This window comes from Mytilus trossulus, chromosome 1, assembly GCF_036588685.1.
Source record: "Mytilus trossulus isolate FHL-02 chromosome 1, PNRI_Mtr1.1.1.hap1, whole genome shotgun sequence".
Lineage (NCBI taxonomy): Eukaryota > Metazoa > Mollusca > Bivalvia > Mytilida > Mytilidae > Mytilus > Mytilus trossulus.
In genome coordinates, this window is record NC_086373.1 from 110,677,548 (window position 1) to 110,692,617 (window position 15,070).

General features: G+C 31.4%; 1 protein-coding gene across 4 annotated transcripts in view; it reads right to left on the reverse strand.

The window, feature by feature from the left end:
• The window catches only part of LOC134697558 (hemicentin-1-like), a 33,933-nt gene extending 27,021 nt beyond the window's left edge, over nt 1-6,912 (reverse strand). For 2 of the 4 annotated variants that reach the window (XM_063559865.1, XM_063559842.1), the window contains exons 1-2: nt 6,727-6,912; nt 2,287-2,424 (exon numbers count right to left, since the gene is read on the reverse strand). In XM_063559865.1, coding sequence (XP_063415935.1) covers nt 2,287-2,368 — 82 coding nt within the window. In that variant the 5' untranslated portion in view covers nt 2,369-2,424; nt 6,727-6,912. Of the gene's footprint in view, nt 1-2,286; nt 2,425-4,509; nt 4,802-6,726 lie in introns of those variants that run through there. The other 2 variants (XM_063559858.1, XM_063559850.1) reach the window with 2 other exon arrangements.
• Nucleotides 6,913-15,070: the final 8,158 nt, after the last annotated feature.

Genomic DNA, 15,070 nt, shown 5'->3' on the forward strand with positions numbered 1-15,070 from the left:
TCTTTGTTTCTCTTTTTACGTATTTAAATACAAGTTGTAGCAAAACTATTTAATCCTTGAAAGCTGTAGTAACTTCATCTATTTCATCTGAATTCATAATAAAATCATTAATTTGAATTGAATATAAAAATGGGAATATGATGATTGCCCATGAGATGACTATACAAACAGAGTCTAAATATCATGAAAGTATATTTCAAATATTCAATTATTGCTTAAATATAATTATGAATATTCAGATATTTTTTTTTAATCTTTTTTATCATTTGGTCTTGCTATGTAATTGTGGCGGAAATGTAAAGTCATAAGAATCAAAACAAATCAAATCATTCAATTGGTTTCTTTTAAATAAAATATGCAAACAATCATGCTATCACTTTTGTGTTTGGTTTGTGTCTCCCCCCCCCCCCCCCCACCCCAAAAAAAATACCCCCAACAACAACAAAAACACAGCTTGATTCTATGTGAAAAAGATTTTAAACATACAAATTCACGTGCAAAGTAGTGACCATTAAACAAACATTAAACCCGATATTGTATTTTCAATTTCGGAGCCCTTGTGACTAAACAGTAGTTGCATTCAATATCATAGCAGCTAGTATAATATTATCTATCTATGATATGCTACGTAACCAGCCTATCAATTTGACTACATTGGTAACAACATTCAAGACGCCATATTTGATTCCCTAGATAGGATGAACTTTTTGGGCTATCTAGATCTTTTTAGTGGCTAGGCTAGCTACACGTTAAATAGTCTTAATCTAGGTAACGCTGCATAGCAGCTACGATATTTATCGCAACCCTGATACATATAAAGATAAAATGATCCGAAAAAGAGAGCAGTAAGATAGACTGTGTTCTGACACATGATATAACAAGAACAAGTATATTGAAGGATATAAAAACAGTTCCAATTCTTGATATGATGTCTAAACAAATGTTGTACAATAACTCACTAACACACAACATCATCAGTAGTCTATCTATTAGTACAATATCTATGTATATGTTTGTAGCAAAGACGTTAAAGAAGCAGCTAAAAGCAAAGGAGAGTCAGGATAGCACAATACAGAGGTAAGACCATCGGTAGCCTCTTATATGTTCTAGTTATAAACACTCTGTGACTGGTTCGTTCTGTCCATCTATTCCCTATTTTCCCTTGTCTATCTTGGCTAAAAATAATCCCTGTCCACGGGTTATCCCCACTTCCCGTATCCCTTTCCCTATATTGGCTATATATTGCACTTTCCACGGCATATCATGAGTGCCATGTACCTTTACCAATTGTGGTTATAAATTGCTCATTCCCTTGTTCGTTTACTTATTTTGCTATAACTTCCCATGTCGTGATCTATCCTGGCTATTCATTCCCTCTGTCTCTTAGCCTATCTATTGTATAAATTCCCCTGTCCACGGTATAGCCTAGCTATCCATTCCACCTGTCCAAGGTATATTCCGGCTATCCCTCTGTCCCTTTGCCTATCTTGGCTATAAATCCCCCTGTCCCTTTGCATATCTTGGCGTTAACCCCCCCCTGTCCAATGCATATTCCGGCTACCCCCTGTCCCTTTGCCTATCTTGTCTATAAATCCCCCTGTCCAAAGTATATTCCGGCTATCCCCTGTCCCTTTACATATCTTGGTTTTAAACTCCCCCGAACAAGGTATACCCTGTCCCTTTGCATATCTTGGCTATCAATTTTTCTATATCCGGTTTATCATGCCTATCAGAGAATACATATACGATAGACCGGGGATGGATATACCCCTGTACCCGGTTAACGATCTATCCTGGCCCTTGGTGTATATGCAAACACAATACAAGCAAGTGAAAATATATTTACCAATGTTTGCTAGATAAATAAACAGCATAAAAAGAAATACAGATTTGTAATAAAAGTCTTATAAAGCCGGGTTATCTTTATTTATATCTATAACCTGGCGCACATAAAAATACACAGATGTAGAAAAGGTAAGAGAAAATTAAAAGAGTCATTTTGTTCGAATCTAAAACACAATTGTACCCCAAAACAAGCATCGTTATTTGCTAAATTCTTTTTTTAATCAAGCGCTCTGATTATAATATTATATTGTATACTCTGAAGCTGATGTTTAAATCATTAAGTCTGTATATCACTAAAATAGGAAAAAAAGATATGCTTCACATGCAATAGCCCGATTTTATGATTATATATATATATATCCTTTGAGCTAAAAATTCCTGTTGCTAGACAGATACAGATGTTTTCTATTCACTTGCTTTTTATGTTTGATGAAAACTTACATTGAGCGATAGATATAGTTGTGAGTGATAAAAGCACCAATATACGTAGAACACATCGATTACTGGTCTTCGAACGTATCATTTTTCTGACGAAACGGTGACGAGCACCTTTTTTCTTCTAATGTCCTCTGTTGAATGCTGAAAGAGAAAAATAACATGACAATGTTTGAGAACTTTTATTAGGGTAAATATTTCATATATGTTTTAATCTTTCAAAATTTACAATTCAGCTATTTAGCTGGTCGACATACGAATTGGGTGAGGGAAGGACTAAGTACTTAAAGTTGCTGTGCAAATTCTGGTAGTCCTCGCTGTTTTATTTAAGGGGGAGGCGGGGGTGATGTCAGCTATTCGTCTGTATTCAATTTACTCTTTTATAAAGCTTATCATGACAAACTTTTATTTTAGAGTGTTTTAATGTGTTTGTGTGTGTTTATGTGTGTTTGGGTGGTTTATTAGTTGTCTAAAATATCATTTTTTTACCCAAAAGTTTATTTTTTCATATTAGGCCTAATATATTGTTATACATTTGACTATATTTATGTTGGAGTGTTTGCTTAAAGTGTGTGTAGGTGTAGATACAAAAATGTCACAGTCCATATAATCTTACTTATTTTATTAATCCGTTAATACAAAACTAATCCATCGCTTATGTAATAAATTGGAAAAAAAACTATTTGCATTGTGTAAACGAATCGATTAAATTGACCCTCGCTATTTATACTTTTTTAAGTCTCCTGAATTATAAGAGTTCGGTGAAATAATCTTTAACTTGTTACAACTATTTATACAAGTTTAGCAGACTGAATTCGTTTCCTATTTTATAATTTTCATTTCGTTTATGTTTTTTACTTTATACCTCTACATATCATACCGACTTCTCCATCTTCTCTAATTGTATTTAATAAAAGACTATAAATTGAATTGATCACCAGCATGAGTAAAGTCCTTAACACATACCTTTAACATTAAAAATAATATTTCCCCCGTAACTATGTATATAAACGACTTGGTCAATGTTTTCAACAGTATGCCCCCAATAATTGAATGGCTGTATTGCTAATAGAATAAATATTGAACTTATTCAACTGGAAAGTCAATATGATTCTATACTGTCCTTGAAACCTTAACGGTATACTTTGTACAGTTTAATATACCATGGTTTATATTTCACCCACGGTGTGTGACTTTCACTTATGTAATTAGTTTTCTTTGATCACTTTGTAATTGCATATATTTCAATAAAATTTCTTTGACATACTTTGCACCGGTATTGTGATCTTACTTATTGTGTATCATTTACTTCTTTTTAAACGTTTCACGAAAAATGTGATTTAATGCACTACATGTTAAGTTAAAGATTATAAACTTAGCCTGTGATGTTTGTCACTGGACGTTGAAAACCAAATACGAAACGATCAAATGAAAGGCGTAGTTACAACACAATTACGTCAGCAGTTTAAAACTTACATTTTTCACGAGACGTGCACTCTTTAAAAACATTGCAACGTTAATTGATAAGTATGAATAAAAAGAGATAGTAGGTATAAACTTTGATCCTTTTAAAAAGAACTTTAAAAAAACTTTAAAAAAGAAAAATAATTGTGTCTGTATTTAAATCAATGCTACAGTTATTGACATAAAAAGAAAGAAAGTGAGTCTTCTCTCCAGCCAGAAAATATGCTTGTAAGGCTAAATTGAGTTAAGAGGACAGCACTTAATATAATCTGGCGGAGATTTGTCTGATCAGCAAGCTTACCACATCTTTTTATTTTTATATTTGTGTTCATATTAAAATAAAAGGATCTAGTATGAAAACCATTCAGACAACACATCACCAGACCAAATGACATACAAGTTAGCAACTATAGGTCACTGAACGGCCTTCAACAATAAGCAAACCAGTCAGGTATAAGACCCCGAAACGACAATATCAAACAATTCAAAACTAGGAAACTAATGGGATTGTGTATGTACAAAATATGTAAGATAATAATTTTCCTTACTGAATCTTCAAAAAAGGCACCAACTTCGTTAATGTGGATTTTCATGATGCACTACTAATTATTGAAATACGGTGTAAAGCAATGATATAGAAATCTTAAAACAATGAGAAAGGAAGCGAAAAACAATATAGAGTTCATTAATGTATCTTCTCCAATACACGTTATAAGATACAATAAAAAAAAAGTATTTATATTTATATGAAATTTATACACTTACCTTTAATGATTTCTATTTCCGAGGAATAATGTCGTGTTGCTATGGCAATAGATTAAACAAATATCTGACCACTGTTACTTGTAGTATTTTACAATTAACACCATTGTGTCATCAAAATCAATACTATACTTAGCGTAAGATATAAATACAAATGGACAAATGGACAATACCTAAAATCTCTATTTCTACTCTGCTTGTCACATGTACTTCTATAAACTAAGTTTCCACGCACCTGTTATTGATTATATAATGGTGTAGGATACGTTTCACTAATAGACACTAAAATGACCACTAATGACATTCTTAATCAAAGGGGTAAATTAATGAAAACGGCCTCACTGTAATTAAATTTACCTGTAAATTTTGATTGGTAATTTGAATTTCTTCTAATTAGTTGTATGTGTAACTATAGCATGTAAAAACATGCCATGAGTATCTAATCGATGGGAATTGACAAATCACAAAAGTTTAGAATAAGACCGATGTTACAAAACAAATAAAGAAAACCTCAACAATATCAATTTTAATTGATTATTTATATAGCTCTTTTCTAATTTCAGTGTAGAATTTGGATAATTATGGCTAAAGGAAACTTAACAACAGATTATGTAATGTTTTGGTAAAATCCAAATCATTATGATTTTATCACCCGAATAAAAAGGACCATTTCACCCACCCCAACAAAACAGAAGGAATTGTTCATCAATGGAATGATTTTTTTCTTTTTACGTCAATGTGTGTGTTCACTGTTTCTGTGTCATTTTAGATAGCCTTCAAATATTTCCAAGTTACTGTCAAAATAAGTTATATAAATGTAAATTAAAGTTTTCATTTATTAAAATATAAATGCAGTGTCAGCAATATTTTGTAAATATCATAGAATAGATAGCAGAACATTTGTCAAGTGTGACTAGCTTTTTATTACATTTTAAGTTGATGTCTCTTCGTTTCAAGGTATTTACCTAAAATGTATGTATTATGTATTTTTAGAAAGCGCTGTTTTTTACAAATAATTTCCTATGAATGAAACCCCGATTAAAATGACAATGATACATATACATGTATGTATAAGTTTGAACATGTCCAGAATAGTATAAGTTAATTCTATTAAATGTTCTATGGAAAGAGGTCATTGTTATTTTCGGTGTCATCCCAACCATTTAAACACTTTAAATTTTTGTACCACTTTAATACATAATATAAATAAGGCTTTTAAATTTTCTATTCAATTATTTTGTGTGGGTACACAAAACTGTAGTAATTCCGAAAAACCAGTCTGGGGACATGTAGGTTGTGTGTTTTAAACCCTACTTATTATTAAAAGCATGGTTACACATATTTATTATCATATGAAAACTTTTCTTTTTGATAAAAATAAAAAAGCTCACTACATTTAAGTTGCATAAGTTATATGTTTTGCATCTTTAAATGTACGTATTGTTTCCATAATTTTCACATATGCAGCTATGTGAACTAAGGGGGGGGGGGGGGGGTATATATACATATAAAAAGAACTCTGACTCGGAAAACTACGATATTGATTTGAATAGAAAATCATTTCCATGAAAATTAGTATTTTAGAGATTTTGCTGCTGTTATAAAAGTGAGATTTATTTTCCAAAGACTCTTGATTTAAGAATCTAGAGCCACATTTAGATTACGATCAAATATTGTATTCCAAAAGAAGAAAGAAGATAAAATCAGATGGTCGAATATCCAAATAATTACAAAAAAAACCAATTCTAAGCTGTCTATTGAAAATTTCTAAGACACTGATATCAAAGCATATAATATCAGAAGCTTTTTTTCCCCAGAAAGGTCGTTTTAATATTAAATCAGTGCCGATGCGTAAGCATGCACGTCGTTTTCGAAACGAGACCATATCAATTGTATTCGTACAATGCAAAGACACATGTTTCTTAGAATCTTATTGTAGAAATCTAGCGATAAAATGTCCGCCATGCTTTCGTTACGGTCCGATAGTTTTTGAAATAGAAAGTATCCAATAGCAATACTGAAACATTTTTTTTGTTGTATTTTTAGTTTTCTTAATATTTCTCTACAGTATATAAATTCCTGTCCACGACCTCTGCTAATAATAATATCATCTTTCTGTATGTAAAAAAGATATTATGTTACACTTTCATAAGAATCTGCAATCGATACAGTAATTAGACCAAACATATAGTGCAACTATCAAAAAACTGTTTTACAAACCTTAGTATAATAGACACTTTAATCCGTATCGAAAATAAATAAGTTAATTTTGACGATGTTTCACATTATAGAATCACAAACATATAACTGGGATAAAAAATCTACATCCATTGGCCGTGATGGTATTTTCAAAGACTTGCTTCCAATCAAACGAAATTTAAATGTTCAACCGTCGTTACTATAGCGTGAACACAAGGCCAATCACCCACTGAAATTAAAGTATTTATTTATACTATGTAAACACACAATGCAAATTTTTAAATACATTTTCATTTCATCACAGTTATTGACCTTTTCTCATACATAAAAAAAAGAATTGAATGAAGAAATGAAAGTGATCTCTCAATTCTTAAAATTATTTACTTAAAATTATACAATTTATGAACGTATGTTGAACAATGACACCTCATCGCACTTAATGTCCCCTCCGTAGGATTAAAAAACATTTTTTCAGATATCGTTTTGAAACTTCAATTGAAAAATGTTGCTTTTAAAAACTTTTAGAGCACTGTCTTGATGGCTCATGACTCCGAATTTGTATGTTTCTCGACTCGACACTTTTTGTAAACGTAAAAAATTAAAAAAAACGGACTGGGCTTGATATGTAAATGTGCACATTAGTTTTTGGAAAATTGAAAATTTTTCTCTTTGAGATGTATTTTTGAAAAAAGAGAATTCTCCAAAAGTCTGAGTTGACTGGAACCTTTGTGCTTTATATATAGACGTGGATATCGTTTTTCATTTATAGACTGTAGAAGAATATATATTGTGCTTCATATATATTGTGTATATTGCGCTTCATATGTAGACGTGTCTAATGTGCTTCTTGTGTATATACGTGTATATTGTGCTTCAATTATATGTAGATATGCATCTTGTGTTATGTAGACGTACATATTGTGCTTCATATGTATATTTGCATAAAGTTTTTCACACGAAGACGTGCAGATCGTGCTCTAGATGTAAACATGTATATTGGCCGCCTCATATGTAGACGTGCATCTTTTGCTTATTATGTAGAATTGCAAAGTGTGCTTTATGTATATTATTTGTGGGCTTCATATTTACCATGAAGGTCGGCACTTCAAGTTAACCAGCGAGATATAGACGTGCATCTTGTGCTTATGCAGACGTGTACATTGTGCTTTATGAATATTATGTTTGCGAACGCAAAATTTCCTTTAGTTTGAGCAGGAGTGGAACCGTTTGTAAATTTGTTTTGATATGTAGCCGTGCATACATTTTGTGTCTGTGAAGTTAAAAATGTCTGTGAAAATATTTAAAATAAAAGTGGTTGGTATTGTTTCCAGGGCGATACATCGGTGTTGTTGGCAATTTCGGGGCAACATCGCAAATTTATTCAACGTTATTTTGGTTAATTTTACGTTGACGGACATTCTGAATCAATTTGAATTTATTTGTACCTGGAATTGTGGTGTTTGTAAGGAATAGCATTCAATTTCTGTTTACTTGTTCAGAAACACCCTACAATGTTGTGAAGACTTAGAAAACACTAATGAGCTAAATATTATAAATATTTCTTTACGAAATTCTATTGGGCACAATTTTCAAAAAGTGGTTTTGAGAAAATTACTGTAGATCACACTGGAAAATAAACGTGTTTCATGAGGCACTTAATTTCAGGTTTGACATTGACATTCTAATACTTTATTAAAGACAGCTGTTTAACGTCCAGCGGCAAGTTAGATGAACGTCAACATGATAATGTTTTATGAATTGTAACCCTGCTTTAGTCAATTAATTACTCTGATCCGGACTTTTAATGTGCTGTATACGAATACATATGTCACCATTTCTTCGTGTGTATATCATAGTGAACTCATCACTCCAAATAAGATGATATCGGTCGAAAACATCATGCAAGATCCTTACGTACGTGATATTTTCCTGACTTCCATAGCCTAGATATTTATAGATTATCGTTGATTATCTCAACGGGATTGATTTTCTCGCTTGAGCTGGTACAGCGAAAGTGAGAAAAGCAATCGAGTTGAGATGTCCAATGATAATCTGTTTATCGCTATTTTACATATGACGACGTTGTCAATTTCGAAGTCAATTTCGTTAGCAACGCCACGTGGCCTCCTTAGTTTCTAGCGATAATTTTCCCATCTCAAGCATGAAACATGATATGAAAATTATCACAAAAAAAGATCAAAGGAAAAATGCACAAAATAGCGACAATACGCTATCACTGATTATATTTCTGATTATTCCGTAGTTTGGTCTGACACGAGACCGAACGATCTGATTCTTATATATGACATATATGATACAATTGAACAAAAAAACATTTGAAAAAAGTTCAAAGTTATAAAAAAGCAATACAAATGATATTCCATCAAACTAAACCACCATTTACAAACCTAACTGACCATTTAAAACAAATAAATCAACCCTACAACAAGCTACACGAGAAATGCATTGAGTGGTAACTGTCCTAGTTAAATGACATATTAGTTTGAGTAACAAACCGATTATCGACACGACATGTTTAATCAACATTGAATCAGTGCAGATATTCTGAACTAATTTGTGTTTTAATTTCTAATTTCTTCTAACGACGTATAATTCTTACATGAGCTATGTCTCATAGCTTTAATGAGAAATAAATTTTCGTGACAGTAACATGTAAAATATTTGCTTTTGATGAACATGTATTAAATTTCTGATAAGATGTTAGCCTTAGTGATATGCTGAAATACTTATACTAAAATTAATTTTAAATATTTTCGGCTTTGGACATATGATATATTAGATAAATGAACTATATTCCTGTTACACTTTCAACCTCCTACTAAGAACACAATCATTTTAATATTCATGTTAAAAATTCTCCTAACGTTACGGTGTCTGGGGATATCTTAAAAAAACCCAGAAATTTAGAAAATCATGATCTTGTGAACTTGCGAACACGATTGTAAATTGTAAGGATTATTCTATATTTTGTAAATAGATTAAGTTGTGTTTTATCCCGTTTACTTAAATTCGATAACTATATGCCTTTTTATACCATATTACGGAAGCGTATTAGTACGGAAGCGTATTAGCGCCACACATTTTTTTTTTCTTCCTATGTTTGCGTTATAACGCAAACCTTTGCGTCTTAAATAAGAAATAAGATAAAACAAATGTTTGCGTTATAACGCATTATAAACCTTTGCGATATAACGCAAACCTTTGCGTTATAACGCAAACATTTGCGATATAACTCAAACCTTTGCGTTGTAACGCAAACATTTGCGATATAACGCAAACCTTTGCGTTATAACGCAAACATTTGTTTTATCTTATTTCTTATTTAAGATTCAAAGGAAACAGTAGTTTTTAATGGAGGAGGCTGGATATAATAAAATTGATCACCTTTGTAGTAATTGCAAAGTAAACTGCTTGAATAATTAGATCATATCAATGACTAATAATGAGCAGAATAATATAAGAAGATGTGGTATTAGTGCCAATAAGAAAACTCTCAATCTAAGTCACTATTCGTAAAAGTAAACCATCATAGGCCGAATTACGGTCTTCAACACGGAGCATTGGCTCACACTAAACAACAAACCATAAAGGTCCCCAAAAACGATATCCAAGTTACTACTAGTATATATATTACAAAGAAAATTGAGTAAATTGAGGTTATACCTAAGAAAAAAATCAACCCTGCTAATATAGCTATAACCGAATATAAATATACTTCCAAAGTAAGCTCTCGTTTGAGAACTGTGTAAAGTAGGTTACATCCAAACAAGCTACCCTTTGGCAAAAAATGTATAGAATGAAGATGTTTTATTAATAAAATTATGTTCTCTCTATTCAAATTGCTACCCAAGCATCTTAAAAATACTTCATTATATTGCAATGAAAATTCAATGACTTTCTATCAAAGAATCTTGATCATATTCTGAGTTTAAAAAAAAAATGTTTCCTTATTAATAATTCATTTTAAAGCAGAAAGATCATTTTGTCTATTTGACTTGGAGGTTTCACAATTGTATGACATTATTTTTGATCTTTCAATTTTAATATGACTATAAACTATATCTATTTTCTTGTTAAATTATATACTTTTCTGATGCACAAATCAGTCTTAATTTATGTATAATTGCACTTCCATTATTCCTATGCATATTTATTATAATGATTTGGCCTTGTATGTATGTTTCTTTTTTTATCTACTAGTAAATCACATCCGAAATGAATGACAGACGGACATATATACAAAACTTAATGAATAACTGAAATAAAGATGTTTGCGTTATAACGCAAAAGGTTTGCGTTATAACGCAAATGCTTGCGTTATAACGCAAATGCTTGCGTTATAACGCAAAGGTTTGCGTTATAACGCAAACATAAGAAGAAAAAAAAAAAAAAAATGTGTGGCGCTAATACGCTTCCGTATATTAGCGCCACACATTTTTTTCTTATTTTTCTTCTTATGTTTGCGTTATAAGTTATAACGCAAACCTTTGCGATATAACGCAAACCCATATTGCTTCGTTTCATATTCATATATACCAGGAGATGTTGATCTGCGTCAATGAGACGTCAACCGTCCAAACGTTTTAAAGTCCGTCAGTATATACACTACCAACAATTTGACTAGCGTTTACATGTACATTAAATGCCGCTATTTAAACAGTACTTTTAGGAAAAATCACTAAACAGTACATTAAATGCCACCATATAAACAGTACTTTCGGAAAATATCACTAATCAGTACATTAAATGCCGCTATATAAACAGTACTTTTAGGAAACATTACTAATCAGTACATTAAAAGCCGCTATATAAACAGTACTTTTAGGAAACAACACTATTCAGTACATTAATTTTTATATCATTTTAAGTAATGTTGAGAAAAAGTTGTTTTCAGTACTGAAAATTTCAGTCTTTTTTCAGTACTGAAAATTTCAGTCATTTTTCAGTACTGAAAATTTCAGTCATTTTTCAGTACTGAAAATTTCAGCCATTTTTCAGTACTGAAAATTTCAGTCATTTTTCAGTACTGAAAATTTCAGCCTTTTTCAGTACTGAAAATTTCAGTCATTCTTCAGTACTGAAAATTTCAGTCATTTTTCAGTACTGAAAATTTCAGCCTTTTTCAGTACTGAAAATTTCAGCCATTTTTCAGTACTGAAAATTTCAGTCATTTTTCAGTACTGAAAATTTTAATCATTTTAATTTTTTGTCATCTTTAAGTACTTCTACACATACAATATAAGGTAATTGTCATAAAAAATATAAAATGTTTTTTATACTGCAACAAGTTGTGTTTATTTCATATAAAATTTTGTAACAAAGCTATATTGTGTACGATGTCAATTTCATCATGGCACACTTTCTCCACAATCAGGGGTTCATTAAGGGATAAACATAAGTCTGTCGTTTGTGTAACGATTTGAATAGCTATCAATTTATTAATTTATGTTGCAGTTTAAAATATAAGGTCAATGTCAGAAAAATATAAACTATTTGTTCTCGACGCAAAACTGGGGAAGGGCTTGGTAGAACCTCGTTGTCCCCCAGTTTCATATCCCCTAACAAAAAATATGTATGAGACTGCGAAACTGGGGAAGGGCGATATTTTACTGCACCCTTCCTTTCCCCAGTTTTATTCAGATTACTAAAAAGTTTATATCTTTATGACATTGACCTATTATTGTTTTTTTACTGTAACCTAAATTAAAATTGATTTTCAAATCGTAACTGTTATATATTATTAGCATACTGAATATCAAACTTTTTGTATCCCTTAATGGACCTCTGATTGTGGAAAAAGTATTCCATGATGAAATTGACATTGCATAAAATACAGAAATCAACGACAATGGAAGCCCGCAATGAACGGTGTTTTAATCTTTTGCTGACGACAACTTCCAAATCTACTCAGGACCAGGATTCTTTAAGGTAAAAATTTACGAAATATTTCAAAGTAGTTCACATTTCAGTTGGATAGTACTGTATGGTGATCACGAAATCAAATAAGGTGTTCAAACTCACATGTATTTGGGGAATGGACTCCCCTTTTTTTTTTGGACCTCACTAAAATAAAATTTTGGCGTTTTTTTTATTCATTTACAATTTTCTACAATGTATAAACATATATCAAGTCTCAACAATCCATTGCTAGTCGATTACAATAATTTTTTTACTATCCATACGAACTAAACTGTTCCCTGTTAACTGTTTTTTTCTTTAATTTGTAAAAGACCGGCAAAACTACTTTTTTCGAATATCTCTTACCTTTTCTTATAGCTACATTGCATTCGGAACCCATCTATAAAACTGGTAAACAAAAACAGGGACAGTTTAGTCATACGGAGTTATTTCAACATAGCAAAAGACCACACAGATGTCGCTGTATTTTCACTTCCGTGAATCGAGGTTCAAACGGACAACAATTGTAGAACAAACTCAGAAAACAAGACACAAAACCTCCGCAGATCACCATGTGACCTATTTAAACGTGGAGAAAAATGTCTCAGGAATCTAGGGATGTAATTTATATGAAAAGTAAGTGAGTTTTTATATGATTTTTTTATCGATTTCCTGACCTGATCCTCCAAAGTGAAAGTAGGTCATTCATCGAAGGTAATTACCTTCTTCTTTTTTCACTTGGGGCTCGTATGGATAGTAAAAAAATTATTGTAATCGACTAGCAATGGATTGTTGAGACTTGATATATGTTTATACATTGTAGAAAATTGTAAATGAATAAAAAAAACCGCCAATATTTTATTTTAGTGAGGTCCAAAAAAAAAGGGGGGTCCATTCCCCAAATACCTGTGTTCAAACTTGGGGCAGAACATGTCCGTCCTGGGACAACTCGGACCGTCTAAAAAAGACAACTCGGACCATCTATAATGACAACTCAGACAAAGTTAAAGTTAAAAGAAATAGACTTTGAAATAAATGAATAAATGATTTAAGGAAAAATAACTAGTCTGACGAGAAATATCTAAATTGATACTTCTTTTTTATTCCAATTTTGAGTATATAAAATTATAACGTAAGCATTAAATTTGCCTCAATGTAGTTACTGCCCTGTAATAAAAGTGAGGTTTGTGTTTCTGACACAATATAGCTCAAGTTAAATGAAACCCTTTTTCAGACATTTCAAGTATATTTAAATAATATTTATAATTTTATAATATGAAGTTTTCGGAAGTGTTTCACGACTTGTTTTTTTGGAAAAATGAATTTTATGAAGAAACTGTTGCCATCTAATACTTTTGAATAGTCCTGCAGAGTTATTTATTTTCAATACAAGTCATTGTTAGTCAGGTTATGTATTTTGACAATACCACAGAACAAACCATTTATTTTTTGTGATAATTAAGGCTGAGGTTTATTTTCAAAATCCTCCTCCCAGAATATTAAATAGTTGCCCCCTTTAGTAGGACACTATATGGACAACTAGCTGAATCCAATTATTTCTAAAGTTTTAACTTGTCGCTAAGCATGCCTATTGTTTCAAGCTCTTGCCAGTCCACAATAATTATATTCGAAGACCTCCTGCCACCTCCCCCTTTTAATCCCAAAAATCAAATGATTTTCTAATTATTGAACACGAGTTTAAATTGATTGATTGTTAGTTATTTGCTTTTAACGTCAAGCGACTAATGTTTCATTTACATTGAATGTTAAGACAGGACGCGAAATTTAAAGTCATGTACGAAAAATGTATATTAGAAACGTCGCACGATACTGGTGTCACCTAACGTTACACACTCAAAGACGTAAGACAAAATAAAAAACGTTGGAATACATGTTGTTCAGATGGCTTTTTACAATAAATTTTAAGGGATGGATTTTTTTTCCTAAGAAAGGATTTTTTTTCTTAGATAAAAGATTTTAAGCTTTAGTTTTATTAACAAATTAAAAATAAAAAAGTAACTTGAATTGAAACCATTTAATTATATTTGTTTTATTTATAAGGGCAATCGATTTCTTTTTTTTATGGATTAACTATGCACTGCAAATGCATTCGTTTTTGCAATCCATAATGTCAAGGCAAAAGGACAAGGCATATCTAGCATGGCAGTTCTGCACAAATATATGCAAGGGAATTAGCGGGAACAATTATCAAAACTGTTTTTTTTTCTATTAATTTGTATTATAGCGGATCCGACTATTATCGTTCGGAAAACACTTCAGTTCCGCGAGGACATCTCTCTCTCCACCCTTCTTTGTGAATATGTAGAGCTTCAAAATAAAACATTAATTTTAAAGTTTTCTTATTAAGCAACAAATAAAATAGCCGTATTCCAAGTCGTTTGTGAAAACCGCAATCATGACAACTAGACGGAACGTTAGAAGCATA